This window comes from Pongo pygmaeus, chromosome 2 (assembly GCF_028885625.2).
Source record: "Pongo pygmaeus isolate AG05252 chromosome 2, NHGRI_mPonPyg2-v2.0_pri, whole genome shotgun sequence".
Lineage (NCBI taxonomy): Eukaryota > Metazoa > Chordata > Mammalia > Primates > Hominidae > Pongo > Pongo pygmaeus.
The window spans coordinates 182,941,507-182,967,552 of NC_085930.1; the positions used below are offsets into that span (position 1 = coordinate 182,941,507).

General features: G+C 33.7%; 1 protein-coding gene across 4 annotated transcripts in view; it reads left to right on the forward strand.

The window, feature by feature from the left end:
* The window catches only part of NLGN1 (neuroligin 1), an 889,933-nt gene that overhangs the window by 384,966 nt on the left and 478,921 nt on the right, over positions 1–26,046 (forward strand). For 2 of the 4 annotated variants that reach the window (XM_063662428.1, XM_063662429.1), the window contains exons 3-4: positions 12,592–12,729; positions 19,029–19,181. In XM_063662428.1, coding sequence (XP_063518498.1) covers positions 12,592–12,729; positions 19,029–19,181 — 291 coding nt within the window. Of the gene's footprint in view, positions 1–11,520; positions 11,581–12,591; positions 12,730–19,028; positions 19,182–26,046 lie in introns of all 4 variants that reach the window. The other 2 variants (XM_063662430.1, XM_054482481.2) reach the window with 2 other exon arrangements.

Below are 26,046 nucleotides of genomic sequence, written 5' to 3' on the forward strand. Positions count from 1 at the left end.
CAGAACCTGTGTTCTTCATAGCCAATAAGAAAGAAAGAATGTTGGCCGGGCACAGTGGCTCACACCTGTAATCCCAGCACTTTGGGAGACCAAGATGGGCAGATCATGAGGTCAGGAGTTCGAGACCAACCTGGCCAATATGGTGAAACTGTCTCTACTAAAAAAACACAGAAAATTAGCCAGGAATGGTGGTACGCACCTGTAGTCCCAGCTACTCAGGAGGCTGAGGAAGGAGAATCACTTGAACCTGGGAGGCAGAGGTTGCAGTGAGCTAAGATCGCGCCACTGCACTCTAGCCTGGGTGACAGAGTGAGACTCTGTCAAAAAAAAAAAAAAAAAAAAGAAAAAAGAAAGAGAAAGAAAGAAAGAAGGAAGGAAGGAAAGAAAGAAAGTTAGTTTTCATTGAAAAGAAGTGTGAAGTGTGTATGCACTTTTTTCCTGAAAATAATACAAATACAAATACAGCCAGTCCTTTGTGTTGTAACCAGGCTTCTTTTCTTTAGTAGTCCCCACTACTTCTAGCTCACTTAATGCCTATTACATTAAACTTCCACATTACACGTGAAAAGCCTTTGCAGAGCTTTCACAAACACCATCATATTTGATCCTACCACAGTCTCCCAAGGTGGATAGAACACATTGTCTCTTCCTTTTTACAGCCAAAGAAATGAAGGCTCAGAGATAGAAAATGACTTGAACAATGTCATATAGATTATCACCTAAGATGTAAGAGGCAGAGTTCAAACTAGAACCCAAGGCTTCTGTTAATAACTTGGGCTCTTTGACTACAGAATTTAGCATCTGTATTTTAGGGATGAGCTCTTTCATGCTGGTGAGGCCTCTGTGTACTGTGGGAGCAACTGACTCACAGCTTCACAGTCTGGGCTTAATGTATGGTGGTCCACACTCCGCCCATCATTCCTTGGATTAAGCAATAAACTGAAGTTCAAATTCAAACTTTTGTGTTTGAATAGAACACATTTTCTGTGTTTTTCCCAACTACCCTACCTCCGTGAAGCTAATCTAGTTCTGATTTCTCAGCATCTCTGTTGAGGACAAGGCACCTGTGAGCTTCATTCCTTCTGCAGAGCACAGTCCCTACCCATGTCTTTTTTTAATCCTTTGTTGTCATAACCATGACTTTCTTTCCTCGTACCATAGGAGGCACATCTTGCTCTCTACCTTCCAACTACATTTATAATTGTTTCTTTTATTTTTTTCTTCATCATTTCAATGTACCTTATGCCATGTAATAAAAGAGCAACAGATTACCCTGAGTGGTTAGGGAGTTTCAAATATATATATGTGTGTATATGTGTGTGTGTGTATATATATACATATGTGTGTGTGCGTAAATATATGTATGTATGTGTGTATGTATGTATCCCAGTGAAGCACTCCTCTTGGATTTTAACTACTATTCTATTATTCTCCCTAAAGTAGTTGCACAGAATAGTGTGAATGGTGTGAATTCCAAAATAATACAGAGCTGAGTTCATATCCTGGCTTCTCATTTATTAGATAGAGGATATTGGACAAATTTATCATCTTTCTAAGCCCTAGATCCTTTCTCAACCACCCATAATTCAGTGATAATTATCATTACTCTCATTGTATTCTCTTTATAGATCAGGCATTACACTAGGTATTTCACGTTTAGAATATTGAATTGTTATGAAAATTTTATTATGCAAGTATTATTCTGATTTATGTTTAAAGAAACTAATAATAGAGAGGATAAGAAAGCTACCAAGGTCATATAGCTGGCAGGTAATTGAGTGGGGACAACCTCATTCTAAAATTCTTCTTTTTTAAGTGCATATCATACTAGAAGGTACGTGTGTGAGTATGGTTGTGTGTGTGTGTGTGTGTTTGTGTATTAAGGATTTAGTTTGAGTTAATGGATAGAAGAGAGGTGAAGGGCAAAACAAATATTTAACTAAACTTCTCTATGCTAATCCCTGTAGGAGGCACTTTTAATTATTATCACAATATTTTTAGAAGAGCATGGCATTGTCTCCTGAGATGCTGTGAGATTAGAAAACATGTCAAAGGTTACACAGCTAGCGTATGAAAGAGCCCAAAATCCAAACCTGTATATATCTATCTCTAAGCCCTTTATGACACAGACAAATTATTAACTAGTATTAATGTATAATTTAGGAAATACCTTTTAGAGTCTTACACTTCTAGATTTGGAAATATCTTTGAGAATAATTCAGATGTGATAACAAAAATATAAGAATAATTCAGATGTGATAACAAAAATATAAGAATAATTCAGATGTGATAACAAAAATATAAATTGTCTACAGTAGTTAAAAATAGTATCTGCATAGAGTACTGTGACTGGGTGTGGTAGCCCCAGTGATGCTAAACATTAACTCTTTAGTTTCTTAATTGTGCTACAGTAAGGGTATCCTGGGAAATGGGCCCAGCCAAAGCAACTTGGACACTTGAGTAGAAGGACTCTGGAAGTTCTGGGCAATCATTGTTCACCAACCTGTACAAGCATTTCACTCTCTCATTGGCCTATATGACTATCCATTAGCCCTAGCTACTCTTGTCCTTATTTTACATCTGGTTAATTATTTAATTTTTCCAAGCTTTAAGTATTTATTCCTCATACCACCCAATTTAATAATATCCACTACTGAGAAGTTATCCGATTTAACTGATATTACTTATTTAGTTTGAACTCTAGGATCTTTTGTCCTTCCAAATCCATTGGCTTGTTTTTAAGTTTCTTCTATTTTTTTGTTTTTCTTTTAAAGGCACGTCAATAAATATTTTTCTTTATTTTAATTTACATTTCAATTGCATCTAGATAAAGTATTGCTTAGGGTAGTGCTAAAGGCTTTCCAGTTGTAATATGATTATAAAAAACCAGTTGATTTATGGTTTGCTTAAAACAGGTCTATGCTACACCCACACTCAATTTTTCCTTTTCTCTGCTTGTCTTTATTGCTATGTGACTTATTATATAGGAGCTAACCAGACTGGGTGGGAGGAAAACTGAGATCCAGACCTAGCTCTGCTTCTGACTAGCTGTGAGTCCTGGGCAAAATCTGTTAAACACTCTATTTTTGTTTCTTCACCTGTGGAATGAGGAGTTCGACAGTCACTCAGTAGGATCATTTCTAGCTCTAGTGTCCTATGAATCTGGGCACATGACCACTGGATTCCAAGTGTTTCTGTAGTATGTAGTATATGCTTAACATTTATTGCATCATGCGAGATAGACAGAGGAAGAGAGAGAAAGGAGCAGAGAACTGTGTCCCCGAAATACTCCAGCCTGCATGGTAAAAGAGGATCAACTCATGTGGAATAGCACAGAAAGTATGAAAAGAGTGAAATTGTGCTTCATTGAGGATCAAAGATGTTTAGCAAGGAGAGGCATGTGTGAGACCAGAAACTGTTAAGAAGTCATTTCAGGGGTATAGACACTGTCAGACAGCTCATCCTTCACTGGCTTATTTCCAGTGAGACCCACTCAGAAAATAGGATCTTCAGAATTACTGCTTCAATCTTTGTATCTCACTTATGAAGATAAAATTTAATAATGCCAAAAAGTTAAGATATTTTTATAGTCAGGTCTTGCTGGTCTGTAGAGAACTCTCTCTCTCATTCATATCCTGAAGACAGCATTTTGGGCCAAAATACGAAGTAATACTCCTTTCTTTTCAATGCGAAATATTCTTACACATTATTCTAGAGGAGACTGTCCATGTTTGCACTAACACCTTTCCTCCTCTCTGAGGTGAGCTGATTATAATAAGAACTTTAAGGAATCAAACATATGGAATAAAACACACAAGGTCTAAGGATGAAGTCACTGTTTTGTTCAACAGCACAAGACTCACAATAAAAAAAAAAAGACATATTTTGGAAACCAATGGAACTTAGAGATAAAATGTGCAAATAGTAAGAGGGTCTTATGGGCTGGATTTGAGCATTTAGTATATGATAATAGGAATAAGGAAATAGTAAAGACTTTTAAGGAGAGTAGTGGAGCAATGAAAGTCATGTTTAAATTACATTAATCTGCACTGCATTTTTAAAAATGTATTTTAAATGACTAGCTTCCATTTGGAATAGAAAATATCTTATTTTTGCTCATGAATTTCGAAAACATCAAAACTAGTGTTAAACCATATTTAGTTTTCATCTGTCTTGTTTTAGCTATTTTAAAACTCACAGTACAAGATTCACTATGTCTAAGTAAGCCTTTAGGTTTTTAAGTTCCTGTTAGTTCCCTTAGAGTGCTTGCAATTTTAGTCTCAGAAGACGTTGAATGTGTGCACATTTTAGCTGATGTTAATTTACAATGATTAAATCTTTTTTCTCTTTGGGTTTGCCACTATTAATAACTACAACTTCAAAAAACCCATTGAATACAAAATGGATTGGGAGAGAGTCTAGAGTCTGCATGATGTGGAAGCAACCAAGAGCTTTCTACAATCATTCAATCATGTGGTAATGGTGGCCACTGACTAGGCTAACAGTAGAGAGTATTTAATGACAGGAATAAGATTTCCCTGGGAAATCTGATGAAATATGATGAGAGCAAAGGAAGAAAGAGGGAAAAGTTAAATATTATTTCTAGATTTAGAGTTTAGAGACAGAGGGGGTTATACTTCTGAAAGCAAGACCTATGCTGGAGGGAAAATGGGCTTTGAAGGTGGAGATGATGGTCATCCCTGTTGTACTGAGATGTTGGTGAGACATCCAAGTAGAAATTGTTGCAGAATATTGTATCTTTGTATGAATAGAAGATTAATTAAAATATATTAATTCTCAGGCAAAGTGAATTTAAATACATATTTAATCAAAACTTTAGAAATATTTATAAAATTTCAGAAGTGCTAGAGTCTTGAATTTTACTTTTTGGTGACATTAATTTTACTTGCAAACACAAATGGAATAAGACCTCAGAGGCTCCTTTTTCGTCATCTAATTTCACTTCTATAAAGCTATTCTTGTCTGATGAGAACATAATGCAGGCTTCTATATAAAATATTTCCTGTCATATTTCTGAGAATGATTTTGCTTCTTTTTGATTCTTGTGTTTAAGACTCAGATAGGGCAGAGTTTATCAGTGTGGTCTTAAACCCTGTAAATGGCTTCCAGTGCTTTTAAGATTAAGACAAAAATCCTTCAGCTGAAGGGGCTGCGTGTTCCAGTTGATTCTTGTCTGGCTCTTTGTCCTCATCACCCACGACTCTCTTTTCTACTCGTTGTATGCCAGCCACACTGACCTCCAGGCTTCCTCTCTTTTGGGGCCTTTCTATGTGCTATTTTCTTTCCCTGAAATCTTCTTTCCGCCCTACCTCCTCATACCCAGCCCTTTGCCTACCTGGTGTTTACTCATCTTTCAGCCCTCAGGCCACATTGCACCTAGTCACTGAAGACTTCCCAGACTCAGCCAAGTCACCTTGTATAACATCTCATAGCACCAAGACTTTTTCCTTGACACTTATCACAACTTATAAGTATATGTGTATGTATATTTGCTTCATGTCTCTTTGCTGAGATCTAATTTTCATGAGTGTAGTTGTCCTGCCTGTTTTGTTCCTCCATGTATCCTTCATGCCTAATGTACCATATATTTGTTAAACAGTTGGATGACAGAATATCAAAACCATGGCAGGGAGGTTGGATTATCGATGCCATCCCAATCCCATCTTCACTGAAATAGCTCTGGACATCTAGTGGCACTTGTGTTCTCACCAGACTCCGGCTCTAGGTGCAACTTTGGATAATATTTGGAAAGTCAGGGCAATGGAGAGTGTGTCTTCACAAAGTGTGAAAGGGTTTATAGAGTATACAGAAGCATTTTTCCAGAATAAAAGGAACATCAGTTTGAGATTCTTCAGGCTGTAGAAATACTGCATCTGCATGTAAAAAAAATCAAACAAATATAGTGTTAAAAAATAACGAGCTTTGCAAATTTGCTGATGCTCAGGTTAGGGGTTAGTCTATTTTATTTACTTTTTATCCACTTAAATTCTTTCTTCCCCAGATGCTATCATTTTTTATTCTAGATGGAATTGCTTTTGACATCAAAGTGTTATGTAATCAAGGTAATTTACGGAGAAAAACTATTTTTTAAATAAAAACAAATGAGCTCTTCTCAATGTACCAGACCAGAGAAAAATTCTCTTTTCCCCTTTCCTGACTTTAACATAAAATTCTCCTTTTTTTTATGTTTTAAGTTGTGCTCTTGCCTCTGAAAAACTGTCTGAAGGAATATATTTTGTGTTTATGTGTCTTCTTCCAACACAAAAAAAAACATAAGGTATGTCTGTTGCTTTCAGACCCTTGGAAATTGTTTCCTTCCAAAACATGTGTACATAGGAGCCATTTGCCTAAACAGGCAGCTCACCTAAATGACACTCATTGTCATGAATGACAGAGTACCACCACCAAGATTTGCACTGATATGGATTCTTTTTTAAATAATCAAGTGTTCCAAAATTCACTTCCAATATCTCATTGGAGTGGCTTGCATTGTATTTTTAGTTTAGCATAATACAAATGTATGACATTCTCAAAAATGTAATTCCCCTTTAACTGAAACATTTTCCAGAAAGAAAATTATTTTTCAGCTATAATTTCTTTATATCTGGTCATATAATCAATAGTTTTAAAAGTGTGATAACTTTTTGTTGAATAAATATGGTAATATCAAATTAGCGAGAATGATTCCAAATCAGTCACTTTTACTGATTTCTGTATTCTCAAAAGGTATGTATTCATTTTAGTTATATAAAATTAACTAAATTTCAATGGGTAAAATTCAATAACTTTGCAATGACAACTGTCATAATATCTAATTTCTTAAAACCATTGTATTTTAATGTTTGTCAGATTGAAAAAGTCAAATATAATAACATAATCCTGTTGTTACTTAAAATGCATTGAATTCTGGCATTGTTCTCCATATGGAATACACAGATTTTTTCATATCCTCGATTCAAGTTTTATAAACTAAATTTTACCCCAAGAAATACATCCTTGAGAATATTTAGCCTGCTTCCAATTGCTCCAGAACAACAATGGCAATATCTTAAATTCTCTCATTTTGTAAAAATTGCGTTAGGGATGCTTTACAATCAGTTTACTTCAAAGACTGCTGGGTCAAGAGGACAGGGGAAAAGAACAAGGTCACTAGCCAGGGCTTTCCATCTATCATGGTGGGACCACTGGAGCCAGAAGCTCTAAATAATCCTAAAAAATTCAGAGGCTTGTTCCCTTGAGAAGGACACATTTCTTATGGCCAGCTTTTCTAATTCGGGAGCTAATAATACCCTCAACCTACTTGCCTTTTGCAGATATGTGCGACACAAAGTATGGATAATTTCTGCTGAATTGAACCCATAATGAATGAAGGAATTTATAATCAGTTCTAATGTATTTGAGACCCAAAGTATATTAGCCCTTCATCAAAGGGAATGATAAAAAGCAGCATTAATATGGGTGGATAGTAATTATTTCAGAGCTCATAATTATTCTCCTGTTAACTACAGAGAAACGCTGATATTTTTACTCCTTTTTTAAAAAATAAAAGGCTCTGGTCAGATTCTGAAATGTAAGAAAGCGTCGCACATCCTTTACAAGAACCCATACTTTGAATTATGCTCATGTTAATCGAAAAGGAACTATTTTGGAATTAAATGAGTTCAAAGTTCATGGTTAGGAGTTCCCTTTACCTTGCTTAGTCCTGTGTTGTTTCACCACTGAATTTATTTATTGCCCATAGGAGATATAAAGTATAGTAATTACTCTCACTCTCTTTCAAAATGACAGGAGTTCTACTTTCCTATTAACTCTAATGAGAGTTATGTGTGTGTTCCTCAGGGAGGACAGACCCAGTAGAGTTTCAAGGTAGAATAAATCACTTCTACACACTGGTTATAGTGGTCTCATTTGCTTAATATTTTGGTGCTTTGAGATATCCATTTAAACTGCTTGTACTGAAAATGCAGTATTTGTTGTTTAAAAGAAGCATAAGCTGTGGTTAGAATGTTGTTAATAACTGTTATTTCTATTTGAAGGATAAATGTGTTACCCTTTGAGGAAATGATGTTGCTCAATTTACAGGAATACACAGTGTCTAAAATGTGACTGTCTACTTTTCATAAAAAATTAATGCCAATTACCTCTTACAATATTTTCTTTCCATTTAAAATGTTTTAACATGAGTGATTACATCAGTTGTAGCAGTTTAGAACAAAGGGAAAGTGAGCCAGAGAGCCAGATGCCCTAGGAAAGAAGGGAGCTCTCGGCAGAGGTGGTGTTTTGTTTCCAGCAGGGGAAGAGGGAATCTTGAGATCATGTAGGGATCTGTTGCGGTAATCCACAAGCATATGTTTACTCCACTGAGGCTTCCTCAGAGAAACCAATGTGGAGTTTCTCAGTTTGCAGCCCTGAACTCTGTAGATATTCATTCTCAGTGCCTTTAGGCATAGAGATAAAGGAAATCTGTTTTCTTTCTTCTTATAATCAGTTTTGCCCAAAACTGTTACCAACCCTCTTCTTCCTATGAACCTTCAAAAATCAGATATGTAAAAAATTCTTGATATTAAGAACACCCAGATATACTGAAATCACTAAAATACTGCTATAATTCGTACTATGGGAAAAACTTACTATCGTCTAATAATAATGTTTTATTTAGTATCAATAAATGAAGTGTATTGGGAGAACTGGACTTAATCCTCCTCCAGGATAATCATATCCCCATGATGCTGAAGCGATATTTGTATTTGCTTCTAATTCTTCAGATTTATTACAATAAAAGATGTCCTATACAATGCATGCATGCAATTATTATCTCACATCAGGTAAGAGACACACAGTTTCCTAAGTAAGGAAGGTAAAAATAACTAATGTAGCAAAAAACAAAAAATAAAACAACAACAACAACAACAAAAAAACAAGAAACAAGCAAGCAAAAAAACTGATCCATCAACCATGCATCCATGGAAAAACTCTCTCTATATATACTGTCCATGACTTCTCTACATATGCCCTCAACTAGCAACTGAGAACCATGTCCTACATGCAAAGAAGTGGGCGATGATGTTTTGACAACAGTTCTCTTACTGTTGCAACTCATTTAGGCCCAAGAGCTAGCCAGTTCTAAATACATGTAAAGTATATAGAAAGCACTGGCTCAATGACTATATAAGCTGAATGATTCCTCATAGAAATCATGTAAATTGACTTGGGTACCCTAGAAGGGGAAAGAAAGACAATTCCATCTGACTAATTCAAGAGAGAGATCTTATAGAGCCCCAAACAAAATGAAGACAGTGATTTAATTGTGATAGATTTTACACGTGCCTCCAAATATTAGCAAACTAATGATTCAGGAAAAAAAACTTGAGCTCACATTAATGATTTCTTAATATAGCCAAGAATTAAGCAAATTAAGTAATTTAACTAAAATTGGAAAGTAGATAGTGGTTTTGGCAGCAATAAATGCCACTGCATTTAAATTGTGTTGCTAACCAGTGAATAAAACCATAATTTCTACATAGCAGCCTAGAAAATAGAAATGTATATTTTTTTGCAGTCTTTAAGAAATTACAGAAAAATTAAAAGCTTGAAAATATAATTTTTGAAGTCTAATATTTTGAGGGATGCTTTGAAATTGGAAATATTTTAAATATAATATTCTGATTCAGCATTTTTAAAATTTAAATTAAAAAATATGTATAGTTTTCAGAAATGTAGCTATGTTGTTGCATGAATGTCAAATAATCCTAAGCTTGCCTTTTGCATTTAAACAGGGTCATGTTAAATAAATGTAGATTTCTGTGAACTTGCAACTGAGTGTCAATTAATGTAAATTATTGCTTTATCTAGGTTTTCTGTTAATGGAATAGTTGCTTGCAGGTGTGATTATAAAAGTATATCACTTAATTTATTGTTTACAGTTTCCCTGTCTGTGTTTGAAATGACCTTGAAACCATGACCTTTCAATTGAGGTAGTCAATGGGTTACTTCAATTACTTCATCCATTTCTGCCTTTCCAATCTTCTGATCTTTGACAAGTTATTACTGTTTTTCAAGGCTGTCTCCCTGAGCTGATAAAACAGAACTGTATTATATCTTATTTTTTCCCCTCTGTTTTCTGGGATTGTGTTTTTCATTCTTTGGGAGTTATAATAGTAAATTTAGTTTGGAATTATAAACATAATGAATAGTAATCTCAGAAAAGACTTAGAAATTTTTCTAAAAATGTTTAACAATCTTTCCCTATGAAGTGTGCTTAGACTTAATGCCTGCTTCTTTACTATTTATATTTTTGAAATCAGCACATGACTTTCAGTCTCTTTTTCCCTCCCTTTTCTATGACTGTTATTTTATGCATGACAAAATTCTCTTGCTTACTGCTATGTGATTGGCTGTCTTTTAACTTGAGTGTCCTGTGTTTGTAATGATTGCTTTTTGCATGAGGATTATTAAATGCCATACAAATTAAATGGTTGTGGAAACAAAAAAAGAATGTGAGACTTCACTTGCTTTTTTGTGTGCTGAGTATGTCAATTATGTGGCACTTAAAATTACTTTCATATGCCCTTTGACGTCCCCTTTGGTGTGCTCCTTTATTCTTGCAAATTAGCATTGTTAAGTATAATAGGACACTTATTAAACATTCACGGTGTTTTAATACAATTATTCTCCTCAAACATGATCCTATTATAAATAACTATACTGAGCATGAAACTGCACTAAGGCATAATTCCATTATATTACTAAATTGATAATGAAATATAAGCCCTGACTTGGTAACTACCTTAATAGCTAAACACTGACTTCTACTGATCGAACTTTTGCTCTGCGGAATGATGAGACTATCTAGTGATACATTTGTGCAGGATGCAAATGTCTTAAATCCAAAAGTAATATTTAAATGAAAACACATGGGGAAATATTTGTGTAATGACAAGTAATTTTAAAAAGTCACAGTTTTGAAAAATGTATGGATTAAAAATATGTGAAAACCAAATGTTAATGTTCTTAAAAAAAAGAAGAAAATAGAAAAAGAGCAACTTAAAATATTCATATCTCTGTCTTCTCTAAGGTTATTATATTGTCTCAAATTAAAGAATGAATTTGACCTACTTTTTTAATGTTGCCACCAATTTAAATTAGAAAAGACACTGAATAAATTAAGTTCTTTCAGCTAATAAAACTGTTTACTTTTTTGTATGCAATGGTTATTTTTTTAAAAAAAAAATTTTCTTTGCTCATGACTTGATTTTCAAGCCATAATGTATTTTTTATGCTGGATATATTTACAACCCAAATCTTCTATAAGATATTTTTGGGAAAGGGATTTTTTTTTCTTAAACAAAAATAGGTAATCAATTATGATGTGAGCACTTCCCCACTCTTTTTGGAAATATTCTTGAGAATTTTAGTATTTATATTTATTTTTTCCCCTCAGTCTTGTTTATTCTTGAATTGTCTTTTTTTTTTCCTCCATTTCTCCGTTCTTAATCCTAGGTCCCCTTACAAAGAAACAGACAGATGATTTAGGTGATAATGACGGTGCTGAAGATGAAGGTATTTTTTTTCACCAAATCTATTTGCATGACAAGGGCCTCAATCACTTTTTCCACCCCTTTCTATTTTTTTACTTCTTGTCTTTTTTTGAAGAGTTGTTTTTAATTCCCGTTTTTGATGTGTTTTGTCTTCTTGCTTGTTGTTACATACAAATATAGAGTATTAATTTTTTAAAAAAATGAATGTTAAGTTTTACATTTTGATGCCAACCATTAAAATGTTTTAAAAAGAGGGGCATTTTTTTTTTGTTTTCTTGAACTGACTTTTGATATGTCTCATCCCACATTTTGACTGAATTTTGTCCACCTTCTTTGAACTAACAATCTCTCCCTTGTAGTCTCTCTGTGCCCATTTTGCATGTTTTCTAATCTGTGTAAATATTTTCCCGAATATTAAAATGTGTTTCATTTTTACATTTGACATTTGTTTTAAAAAAACACACACACCCAATAAAATGAAGGACAAGCTGAAAGCTAATATAAAGTGTTTCTTGAGCAATATATTTTAATATAAAAAATACTGTTTTCTGTTGATTTGCTTAAATGTCACATAAATGCAATTAAATTGTATACATAAGAAAAGGCATTACAACTATTTAGAAAACTGTAGTAAACATTGTACAACCATTTAAGTATTCTGGACTCCTATAGTACTTTTGATAGAGTTTGTAGCTATTTTCTTAGACAAGATTCAATGAATATTCTTAATTTCAAGGAGACATAATTTCCAGATTGTCAAATAAAATATTCTGATTTTCAAACATTGCAACTATAAGCAATAGAATATTTTCAACTTCATTAATATCCACATTGTTTCTCCTTACAACTTTCATTTGACATACAATTCTGATTTACTCTGTAAACCTATGAACTCACTACCTAGATTGACTTGACATTTCTGATTTCACTGTACCTTTACATGATGTTAAAGTGAGCTCATCTTTTTTGGTTCCAATCAGGATTAAAGTTTATGTTTTTTCTTTGTTTATTTTGTTATGTTTTGTAATCCCAGGTTTCAAAGTAATTGCCAGAAATCTAGAAATTAAATCTCATAATGAAAATAATAATGTGGTAAGAAAAGTTTTCCAAAATAAAATAATCTACAACCAGGACAGAAGTGTTTGTTCCATGAGTTACAAGGGAACTATGGGTAAATAAATTTTTACTAAAATATTTGCATTGTTTTCATTGACATATATACATTTAATAAACTCCTTCACAACAGATAATTAAATTACAGAGGTGGAGTATTGAGAACTTAAAAATTATATTTGGTGCTAATATTTTTGAAACACTTAAGAATTATTTTGATTAAATGAAATGTATGACATTTGATTAAATATTTATTTACCACGAACACCAGCAGTGGATTAAAGATTAAACACAAAGCAGTCATTAATATTTGAAATAAATCATTATCACTGTCCAAGAGTTACTCTGAATGTTAAATAGCTAAAAATAAGCTTATACTATCAAGATGCAAATTCTGATTTTTTTAGACACTATTCGAAATTTGATGCATTCAAACATTCAGGATATTTTGTGACATTGTAGAACATTAATTACTGTTTCCAAAACTATAAGAAGGCTACTTCCACTTTCAGGCTTTGGGACTTTTTGAACCCCTTGAAAATCCTTAACTCCTAGAATTTGTTATCTAAATAATACTGAAAGCATACAGGACTTCTTCATGTGTATCTTTGTAAAGGCCATATTTTCCCAATTTAGGCAAAGGGTTAAAATACATTATTTTCCTATTTTAAAAATATTTTGATTGCTTATTTAATGTGATTTTTTTTTCCTTTTGTTAAAACAGCATCAAGTAAGGCATTTACCTATTTAGAGTAGGTAAGTCTGAGCAATCATAGCTAGGCCATGTAAACCTGAATCTATTTTATAGACATGTTTTGAAGCACATTTAACATTTTTAAATAGCCATTTAAAATATCCTAAAACCCTATTAAAACGTCAGATAGTATTCAGGTTAAGTACTAAGCCATTCAGTCACAAGAGTTATCGAATCAATAAATATTTTTAAATACTCAAAAGCGTAGAATGTCAAAGCAGTCAATTCCAATTCGGTCTCTTCCTCTCTGTTGTTTCGGATAATTGTTTTGAAGACAAGAAAGATGAATTCAGATATCCTACAGGGGAAAAGAAACCTTTTATAGAAATTTCTGAGCATTTTTAACTCAATTCTTTTTATCGTTATTTTGTAGATGTGACTGTGAATAAAAATTGTGATCAATATTGAATTTGTTCCAAATGTTGACTCGACATCACTGGACGTAAGACAACAAATATGAAGGACTTGATAAATAACTTCATTTACATCAGTCAGAAGTCAGGTCATCAGATCACTTATGTGAAATTCTCCATTACTTCCCAGTTCCCCTCCACCTATGCGTGATTTCAGGTCCCAGTCTCAGCCACTGAATTGCGAGGCCACGAGCCATATTCGTGGGGCTTGCCACTCACTCACCCCGATGGAAGGCTTCTTTATGGAGCACTATTCTTTACTTCTAATTATTGTTTGTGTCCCTGTCCCTGCTATCACTCTTTTGCTATGTTTGGTCGAACACAATTATATCATTTTTCATTTAAGTTTTATAACAACCGAAAGAATGGTATTTCTTTTTTCTTTTTTTTTTGACATAATTTCCTTTTGTCACGGAGACTGGAGGGCAGTGGCATGATCTTGGCTCACTGCAACCTCCACCCCCGTGTTCAAGCAAGCAATTCTCCTGCCTCAGCCTCCCAAGTAGCTGGGATTATAGGCGCCTGCCACAATGCCCGGCTAATTTTTTTTACTTTTAGTAGAGACATAGTTTCATCATGTTGGCCAGGCTGGTCTCGAACTCCTGACTTCAGGTGATCCACCCGCCTCAGCCTCCCAAAGTGCTGGGATTACAGGCGTGAGCCACCACGCCTGGCAGAATTGTATATCTTTAAGACAATTCCATAGTTAAAAACAAGATTAATCTGAAGTGACAAAAATGGTTCAAAGTAACATCCCAGATATCTACCAACTTATTTTAAAAATTTAAGAAGTATTTTTAAAAATTTTAATGGTGCTAATAATATCTTCATATTAACATTTCAATATTTACCCTGGGTGTAGTGGCTCCACACCCTGTAATCCCAGCACTCTGGGAGGCCGAGGTGGGCAGATCACTTGAAGTCAGGAGTATGAGACAAGCCTGTCCAACGTGGTGAAACTAAAAATCAAAAAATGAGCCCAGCATGGTGGCGAGCACCTATAATCCCAGGTACTCAGGCGGCTGAGGCATGAGAATTGATTGAATCTGGGGGGTGGAGATTGCAGTGAGCCCAGATTGAGCCACTGCACCACAGCCTGGGCCACAGAACGAGATTCCGTCAAAAAAAAAAAAAAAAAATTTAAATGCAATTTTATATCCTATATAGTTCCTTTTAAGACAATTTTTTATAGATTTTGAATATTTTTAAGCTAAAAAGATGTGTTTAATTCTGTTATGTCCAGTTTAACAAGCAGAAATTCAGCCAACACTTCTATGTTCATTCAATGGTTCTGAATGATAACTTGAGGTTCATAAAAATAACTGGAGGCACGAAAGTCTCCCTTGAAATGTATTTTTTTATAATAGAGAAAGACTTAATTGAGGCAATATTTCACAATTTTAAAACTGTTAATCTTAAAAACTCTAAAATGTGGGCAATTAAATACTTCATGAGTCCTTTAAGATAAAAAAAAAATCAGTAAACATATTTAGTGATTATATCACTAATAATTATTCACTAAGATCATTAATGGAAGTGGTAATTTCAAACTCTGGTTGTCAGGTACAAATAAATCCCCATTAACTGTTCTAGATCTATTGACACTTGCTACATTGGCTTAAAATTTTGGTCTATAAGGAAGACAAAATAGGTACTAAAATTTTAAATCAAGGTGTTTACTCAGACTCCAATTTGTTTTTTAACTTGAAGAACTTGATTTAAATGTTTGTGTTGAGTAAGGCTTAAAACCATTGCAAATAACGGAAATTATAAACATGCCTGACAAACATTTGTACTTTTACTGGAACTGAGTTAGTATTTTAAAATTTCTGAGAGTGTTCTTATGATTTTAGTAAAGTCAGTAGATGCTGTTTAGGCAAAGTAAAAAATCTTAAGTGAAAATTCATAGTTCACAAATTCCACTTTATTTATAGGTGGTTAAATATGTAAAGGTTTAAAGAGACAACTTGGCTCTAAAAAATTAATTATAAATTAATAAGCTGCATTTGATATATTTGCACAGAAGATAAATGCCCCCCTCAACATTATTATTAAAATGATGGAATTAGCAGATGTTATTCAATGGTAGGCTATCTGATATATTAGTTTTATTTATAAAGAGTCTGATTCTTTCTAAAAACAAATAAATAGTTGTAATTGAGAGCCTTTAGATTTGCTATTTACATAAAAAAAACCCTATAAACTAAGCATAAAAGTTAAGCCTACGATAGAAATCTGTAATAAAATATACAAAGTAAAGCCTGGCCAGGCATGGTGGCTCACACCTGTAATCCCAGCACTTTGGGAGGCCAAGGAGGGCAGATCACCTGAGGTCAGGAGTTCAAGACCAGTCTGGCCAACATAGTGAAACCCCATCTCCACTAAAAATGCAAAATTAGCCAGACATGGTAGCAGGTGCCTGTAATCCCAGCTACTCGGGAGGCTGAGACAGGAGAATAGCTTGAACACTGGAGGTGGAGGTTGCAATAAGCTGAGATCACACCACTGCACTCCAGCCTGGGTGACAAGAGCGAAACTCCTTCTCAAAAATAAAAATAAAATTAAAATAAAGCCTAAGATGGACCACTCTGACAATGCACTATTAAAGGCTTCTAATTTTTTCCTGTAACAGAAAGCTTCCAAAGTTTCTACGGTTTCTCAAACTTTGTTAACAATATTAAGGTTTGTTATGTCCAAGAATTTTACCTGTTTTAGTAAGTATCATAATTACTTTTGCACCAGCCTAATAATACTTTTTATAACCTAAATCTCAGGGTTACTTCAAATGAAAAATATTTTTCAGAACACAGCATAAGAATCCTAGAGAACTTTATGGAAAAGAACTGTTCAATATCTTAAGTTATTAGGCAAGACTGAAATTTGAAAAGTTTGAGAAGGCAAATTAAAAATTAAGATTAACCCAGACTATCAGTAATCCTTTGAAGTCTAATTTTCAAAGAAAAATAAAGAGATACCACTCAAAATAGCTCCTAGAATCTATTGTCATATTTTCAGTGTTTTCTGACAATGTCCACTTAATTCTGTTATTAAATATAAAACGTGGCAGGTCTTCTCAATGTGTGCCTGTATTGTTTTCCAGGTGAACAGAATGGTTCTACCAAGATTTCATTACTGTTCGCAGTTGGTGCTTTGTAATTCTATGTAATTTTAATTAAAGAAGAATTCTGAAACAGCCTCCCTCTGTGCTACCTCCAAGCATACAATTAGCAGAGTACAGTGTCTGCTGTGAACAGTCAGTTAATGATTTCAGTTTAATAATTTATTATTGCTTCTTCAGTGCCAGCCACACTAGAAAAATAAGAAGCTGAAACTCTACGTAGCAAACAGGCATTTAAGGTGCACAGTTTAACAATCTCAAAAGGATTGCTTTCTCTGTGTAAGTCTAACATCTCCACCAGCCCCCAAATCTTTATAAATGAATGAATACTATTTTTTTTTCTCCCAAGGCTTCAAGGAGAAAATAAATTTAGATTTTCCTCTTAAATGTGTCTGTGTTTAGTGAATGGTTCCTATGTTAAAGTGTCCTTCCCTCACTACTTAAAAATGAGACATTATTCTCAAATACACCTTTGGGGGATTAAAGGGGTACTAGTAACTTTATACACTGGTATTAAGTCAAATTTAAATAGTGTTTTAAAAGTTTGTAAGTTCTGCAATGAGCCATTTCCCCAACTTGAAAATCTGGGCAACCAAGCTGAGCTGCAATTCTTGAACCTAAAATGATTCTTCATTTAAATAAATCACTTTATTATTACACTAGAGAAATCAAGGCATTTACATTACACATTCTAGTTTTCACAAAAAATGCAAAGCAATCTCTAAGTAATCACTAGTTCTTTCAATAAATTTGTATTCTGTAAGTCCATTCTGAAAACTGGCACCTCAATTATAAGGATGTTGGAGAGTTAAATGTGATAAAAAATTTCAAAAGCAAAGGAACAAAAACGTACTATTAAATTATACTTTTTAATATTGGCATTAAAAAAGATAATACATTTGATGTAATTTTGTTTCAATTGTGGGTATAAGAGATCATGGGCTATTACATAATAGTAATGTTTTCTTTATGTATATATTCAGAGCCATATATATGCATACATATAATAGTTCAAATATTTCAATCTATATAATATGTAGATAAAACTATGTTTGCTGATATACACAGTTAGGCTTATCTACAGAAATCAGTGCATTTTTCATACTGATTAAAATTATCTTATGTTTATTTATATATTATTTCTAGATGCTTGTTGAAAATTACAGAATTCAGGAAAAGTATGAGAAGAGCAAATATATTTAATAAAATTCAGTGCTGTAGAAATCACTTTAACCCTAAGTTTTGACACTTTACCCTTGAACTTAGCTCTATCCCATCCCATGTCTACATGATAAAATGTAGAGCCAAAGTGTGAATAGGAAGAGTATATTAGCTACACAAAGAAGGTGAAAAAATATTTGTCTGTTCTCTTCTTCCAAAGGGTAAGGAGAGCTGGATATAGTGGATGTCTTGAATTTCCTAAAAAATATCATTCTAATGACATTTCCCTAAATGCAGCAAGAGGAGCACAGATGTACATGACTTTCGTGCCTAAACATTCATCTGACATTACTTAGGTAGTAAACTGAAACATCTTGCATAACACAATACTGTAATTATGTTCACAAATTGGAGCATAAATGAGTTGACGTAATCATGTTGCATTTGACACAAAGCCTTACAGTACATAAGAAAGGGTAAACAGATTCTTTTGTTCACAACAGCAATAATACCATTGTCTTTAGTTTATGGCTCATAAATGTCATGTGCAGTCTGTCATATTTTTAAAAAGTAGTCCTAAGAATCACTGCCATTCTATTTCTTTTGCGTTTACTGTCACTTGAGGAATTAATCAAAATGCACTAAAATTCACATCTAATTTTAATTTGTCTAAGTTTTATAAGTCAGTTTGCAACTTGTAAACAAAATTTTGATAGAAAACAATGGATGCCTATTGCTATTTCCACAATAGCTATTTATATGAGTTGCTTAAGAAACACTTTAATAAAAACAGCAGTTTAAGAACTATATTGAAATTATGCCCTCTTTTCACTAAGATGGAAAGTGTATTCTCTGCTTCACTGTGTGTTATTTTTGAGGATAAGAACGATTGCCAACCATTTGTTTTCCAGATATTCGGGACAGTGGGGGTCCCAAACCAGTGATGGTGTATATCCATGGTGGCTCATATATGGAAGGTACTGGAAATTTATATGATGGAAGTGTCTTGGCAAGTTATGGCAATGTGATCGTCATCACAGTCAACTATCGACTTGGGGTACTTGGTAAGAAGAGTCTCTTTTTTTGTTTTCACCATGAATCCATGAAGTATGTGATGGTTTTGTTTTGACTTGTTTTGTTCTGCTTTGCTTTGTTTCACCCATTTTTTAATGCTTGTTGATGTTCTCGAACCCAAATTTTTTGTAGTTTCAATGAATTCTATAGGTTGGTTTTAAGATGTGAAACTAAAAGGTGATGAAATTATTCACATTGTCATGGAATGTACTTCCTGGTTTATAAAACTATGAAAGACAAAATGACAGGGCCTTATTGAAGAAGAGTTCATCTTTGAACAAATATTTCCTCCTTCTGCTTTTCTGTTTACAATTCTCTAAGTTTGCCTGAGGTTTGGCGTGAGCTAAGACTAAGTTTACATTCTCTTCTGGAGCATGTATATGGACTTGCTTTTGGGAATGACTGTTTGCCATTGTGATGGAGGTTTCTTTGGTTTGTTGTTGTTATTTTGGTTCCATAATAATTAGTAATATTTTTCTGAATGTATTCTGATTGAATTATTTAATTTGAAAAAACATGCATTGATTTTATAAAGTAACAAAGAATTAAGTTCAATGATGTATACTCTTGCCAAAAGAATGATAAACACAAAGTGGAGATTTTTAGCTTTGATAAAAAGTATAGAGAAATATTATTTATAAAATAACTTAGGTACTCTGAGATAGGCATGTTATCTTATACAATAACCAGTTTTTAAAAGATAAACTTGCTATTCTAGCATATATTTGTTTGTTATAGTATTACCACAATTTGAGGAGTAAAATTACTGTATGATTTAGTAAAACATCTTTATCTGTGATGTATTTAATTAACAGAATTTGCTAAAAGAGCACAATGCATCCACAAAATATTTAACTTTTTAATCTTAATTTTCCTCCAAGTCGTATCCCATACTGTAGACTTGAAGAAGTATAAATTATAATTTTGTTTATACACAAACAAGCACCTCACTCTTTCATTTTATTATCTAAAAGATTCTGAAAAAGGAATTTGAATTATATTCCTTCCTTGGTAGTATCATATCTTTTATCCATGTTGAGAATCAGAATTTTGCGTCTTCAGTGTTGTTGTAACTCCTATGTAATCATAATTCTGTGTTTATGCTTATCACAAAATATTTTAAAAGGTAGAATAATTTTTATGAATCAAGTTTATAGTCTGGGGGAAGGAGACATTTTACCAATGTGAAGATTAAGTCTCAATCATTTTCTAGTTTGCTTGTTTGAAATTTGGAATGTGGTGAATGACCATAGATGCACTGCGTAAGTGTAGGTATAAAATATTCTGCAGCATTGATCAAATACACATGAGTTCCTCCATAGTGTCTAATCATCCATTGCTTCAAACATTCATACGATTTCTGTGGGCTGGGATGAGTGTCTTTCCACCAATGAAAACTCTGTGTATTAGAAGACATATAAATAATTGCTCATAATAATTCTTGAATCTTAGATCTTGAATTCTTAAATCTTAATGTTGTCGTTTGTTTCCTATGGAACATTTTCATCAGAAGGAGGGTTTTTAATATTTTAATGCATTGAATTTTTATTGTAGTATTGTTGAGAGCTCAGTTGTTTTTGTTAATTATTATTCTTATATTTTTCTAATTTTTAAGTTGAAAATCCTGAGCAGTGACCAGTTTGCCAGATGAAACTTTAAATTGAAATGCTAAATTATGGTAACAGTGTTTTTAAGGACTTGAACATCCAGTTATTCATATATATTTATTTTATTTAAGAAATGCTTTGGCCACAACTTTTTTTGCCTCTTTCTGCTATTGGTTCTGTTTATATAAAGCAAGATTTCATAAAATAAACTTTGTTGTTATGTTAACATAAATTTTACCCATTCTTTTTCTTTTTATGTATTCAGAACTAGTGAGGACTTGACTTTGACCTGATTTTAATCCTATATTCATGCCCATACCCCATTTTAAATGCCACACTGTGAGGACTGGATTGCAAGGCAATGGATTAACTCGCTAAAATATAAAGAACTCAGTCAATCACTTGGTTTAGATAGTAGCAGAGAGCAGACAGTATTGATGTTATCGAAGTACGATTTCCCAGTGTTAAATATTTGTTCTGGCTCTACTGTACCCTAGAATATAACATTTAGTTGTCTCCTCTCCTTTATTTCTCTTAAACACATTATATACTGGTAACAAGCCAAAGGCTGTCCTTGATAGGCCTCCTCTCAACATGACAAAACATAAACTCTGTGAAACATTGTTTAGGTAGACTTTAAGACATTAGTTCTCGAACAGACGTATTCTGGTCACTTTTTTCCAAAAATATGTGTTGGGTATTATGAAAATGTATTTAAATAAATTAATTCATAAAAAAGAAATTATCAGAACATTTGTTTCAGCATACTTTGCATGAGTGCTGCACCACAGCAAGATCAACAGCTCATCTGACAGGAGAACTGCAACAATAAAGACTGTAGAGTTTTGAGATTGCTGTTGTGAATAATTTGTCTAACAGTAAAAAGGTAAGCCAAGGTTTCTTGGGTGTGGGATCCAAGACTATGGCTGTCTAATTTGCACTTGAGTGATTAAGTAGGAAATAAGATATGATCCCACATCTGAGGAAATCCTGAGCTGTGTTTTCACTGGGGTATTTTGGTGTGAAAGAAATAGATTTGGGGGTCCAATGGACAAATTGGGTAATTATAAGATCGTTGATTTGAAACGACTGGCTGGAACAGTCAGGATGTCTGGAACAGGTCGTGCAATCTGTGTTGATTTGAACTTAACCATGTGGAGGTGGTGGGGAATCTTACAAGTTTTGTTTTTTGCTCTTTGTTTTTAGTGATGAGTAGAGATGTGATAATGTTTCAATTAGAAAATTCTTACAGCTATCTAGCTGCCAATTTTTCAGTTTAAAGATCTCATGCTAAAAAAAAAATTGTTTATTACAAAGTAGGAATAGAATAGAAGAAAAAAATACCTCCACCATTCCTCAGAAGAAGCTAGTAACAGGTCAGAATTAGTTCTTCTACCAACACCCTTTAATGGTTTCCTTTCGAGTGGTAACACAGAATATCACTCTTACTGTGTTGTGTATGATTTTCCCCCACCCTGGAAATGCTATTCGAAATGATAGGGAAAACTGCCAATAAGACTGACAAAGAGGGAAGGGAATGCAGGACTCTGCCTGCTAACCTCACTCCCCAGTTTCATGTTAGAGCTCCTGGCGACCTCCTACCATTTAGTTTCACACTTCTTATACACTAAATATTTAACTTTTCTTTCACTTTTGACTATACACATTCTTTGTCCTCAGCCAGTTTTGACATAAACTTTCCATATTTGCTTTCTTCAGCATCTATTATTTGATACATTGTTACATAGTCCTTAAATATGTTTAAAATTATTGTTAGTAGGGTATTTTTTAAACATTCTAGTGTATGGTTTATAATCATCTTAGAAACGTAGGGAGAAATGGCCAGGTGCGATGGCTCACGCCTGTAATCCCAGCACCTTGGGAGGCCAAGGTGGATGGATGGCCTGAGGCCAGGAGTTCAAGACCAGCCTGGCCAACATGGTGAGACCCCATCTCTAGTAAAAATGCAAAAATTAGCTTGGCGTGGTGGTGGGCGCCTGTAATCACAGCTACTCAGGAGCCTGAGGCAGGAGAAGCATCACTTGAACCTGGGAGGCGGAGGTTGCAGTGAGCCAAGATCACGCCATTACACTCCAGCCTGGGCGACAAGAGTGAACCTCCGTCTCAAAAAAAAAAAAAAAAAAAAGAAAGAAAGAAAAGAAGAGAAAAGAAATAAAGAAATGCAGGGAGAAATAGTTTATGTGTTCTTAAAGGGGGGAATAATCAAAATTAAATGTTCTGATTGTAACTAGGGTAAACATGTTCTTATGGACAAGAATTATAGACTATATAAGATAAGAATTGAAAGAGAATATATGATAAATCACTATTAGATGAGATGTTGTCCACTAAACATTTTTTAAAATAGAAATTATTTAAATAATATTGACAAATCTCAAACATGAAAAAATATGTTAAGTAATTTATCATTAAAATGTTTCAACCACTTATTTAAATTTAGAATAAATCCATAAATTACTTTTGGAGTAAAAGAAAAATTTTAATACCCCTGTGAGGATCTTACTTGGGCAAACAAGATTTTAATCTGGTGGAAATTTAATCAGTTACTTTTATCTTGACATAAATATCTTGGAGGCAATTATGCAATTCATAATTCTAGCCCATGTGATTTATTTTAGAAAAAAAGTTTTAAATATTTTAGAAGTACTGATATCTATCTGGAAATCTGGCATATTTTTGGAAAAGGATCTAATTAAATATTTTACTTGGTAATTGAATATTTACACCACCCATCCATGGAAAAAAATAATTTAAAGTGCTAGCTCACCTACTTATATTTAAACAATTACATTTAGCTTACTTTATAATTCTATGTGGGGCTAAATTGTTTAAAACAAGCTTTTGTTAACTTTACTGCATATACATTTAATGAACACCTTAATTTATTTTTATTCTATTAGATATGGTTAATGAAATTTTTTGATTCTTAAAATTAGACTGTCTATGCCATAATAATGCTTCAAGTATTATTAGATAAATGGCAAAAATAAGTCTAACTTTAGGCCAGGTGTGGTGGTGCATGCCTGTAATCTCAGCACTTTGGGAGACTGAGGCAATAGGATCACCTGAGCCCAGGAGTTCAAGACCAGTCTGGGCAAAATGATGAGATTTGTGTCTCTACAAAAAATTTTCAAAAAATTAGCCAGGTGTGGTGGCACATGCTTGTATTCAGGGCTACCCAGGAGGCTGAGGCGGAAGGATCAGTTGCGCCTGTGATCCCACAACTGCACTCCAGCCTGGGTGACAGAGTAAGATCTTGTCTTAAAAAGGGTGTCTGTGACACACACATACTATATGTGCATGTGTGTGACACACACATACTATGTGTGTGTGTGTGTATGTGTGTGTGTATATATATATATATATAAAACTTTGGTGTGGTCAGTCATCAAATCAGTAACACTTGTTTTCAGCATTATACACCTTTTCTGAGGGATAAAAGTGAGGACAGTATAGTTTTTATCTTTAAAAAAGAGCTTTCAATATAGTTGAGGAGAAAAATAGTAGAGAATAATAATTGATATTCTACTTTATATTTATAATATATTGATTTATTGATCTATATGAATAGATTCACTTGATATATAAAAAGAAAACAGAATGAGAGAAAAGTAAGGAAGAGTAGGATATCCGATGGATTAGTAAGGATACAGTAATTGATATTTATATTTGAATCTGATTGGCCTAGGATCAATGAAATTTGCTAAAGCCTGTGCATTGATCATGACTTAAAGAGAAAAGCATATTAATTCCTCAAGTGGTACAGTGTTTTGTCATTGTTACTCCTGTTTATTGCATTGTTTTTGTTTCTGTCTGACTCTTTAAAAGAACCCCCAAAAAACAAAAGTCGCAAACTCCTAAACAAACAAACAAAAAACTTCAAGTGTGATCATATATTTAAGAGTAATATTTAAACAAATGTTAAATTTTATACGATTATAATATTCTACAACACATCCAAATGCGTTCTTGAGGTGTAGAAAGAAAAGGAGTCAGTTTGTCTATAGAGTCCAGACTGTTTTCATGGAAATGGTTGTACCAGAGAAAGGCCACGAAGAGTGGGTTATCCTTGGTATTAACTGAAGGAAAGGGAGAAAGACAATCTTTATTTTTATTTTCATTATTCATACTGATTTGAAAAAGTGGAAGTAATTTGTGACAATGCACACAAATAGATTGGTAAAATCATATTTGAATAGTAATATTTATAGAGAAAAGGATACAGAAAGTTAGGTCATGAATATGTACAACAGTTGAACACAGATGCATTTCCTAGTTTTCTAGAAGCACAGTAAAATATAATGGATTAAATTTCATAATTATCATAATCACAAAAAGAAAACAAACATATTCACCAGAAAAAATACGCAAATAATAGTTTCTCTTACATTGTACTACAGAAGAATTTATCATATGGGTTGTATTGCTTCTATTTGAAACGTGACAATATAGGAATTGTGTGATAGTCTTCGTGTCATTGTAAGATGCAAAAATATTCTCAGTATATGATTATTTATAGTAAACTTCTGTAAAAGCCAAAGACATAATAAAGGCCGCTGGGGAACAAAAGCAGCGAGGCTGAGGGCTAGGCCTGTGTCCTCCCACGGATGACCATGACTTCCCAGCAGCCCCTGAGCTGGGCCCGCGGGGTTCATGGGGTCCCTGGCTTTCACCCAGGGTGCGTGTCTCGCCCACGGGGGCACCCCGTAGCATCATAACTTCATAAGTGCTCATAACTTCTATAATGTCATTTTAGCAAAGAGCTAACCAAAGGCAATCTGGGTAAGATATCTGGTGATTTCACTTATAATAAGAGAGAGCTAAAATCCAATTTAGAGCAATGGATGGTTTATTTGATCCATAGATTTCTTCTCTCAAATATGTTATGTCAACTGGGTTTTAATAAGGGCTACATGGTAATCAATTTTAGATTGAGTACTAAAATGAGCTCCTGGAATAGAGAAACTATTTGTCCTTTGGGGGCGGGTGCGGGGGACAACTTTAGATAGGTAATGATATTTTGCAAAGTTGACTGTCTGTTCATTATTTTTATTCCCTTACTCCCTCCAAAATGGTTTCAAGTGGCCCGCAGTAAAAGCAACTATTTATTTATGCCCAAAACATAGAAAAAATCTGAAAGTAAGCCTGTCAATTACTGTGGATGTTAGTTAAAAGAAGAAAAATGGTGTGTTTTAGGAAATTCATTCATTTATTCGTTCAGCCATTT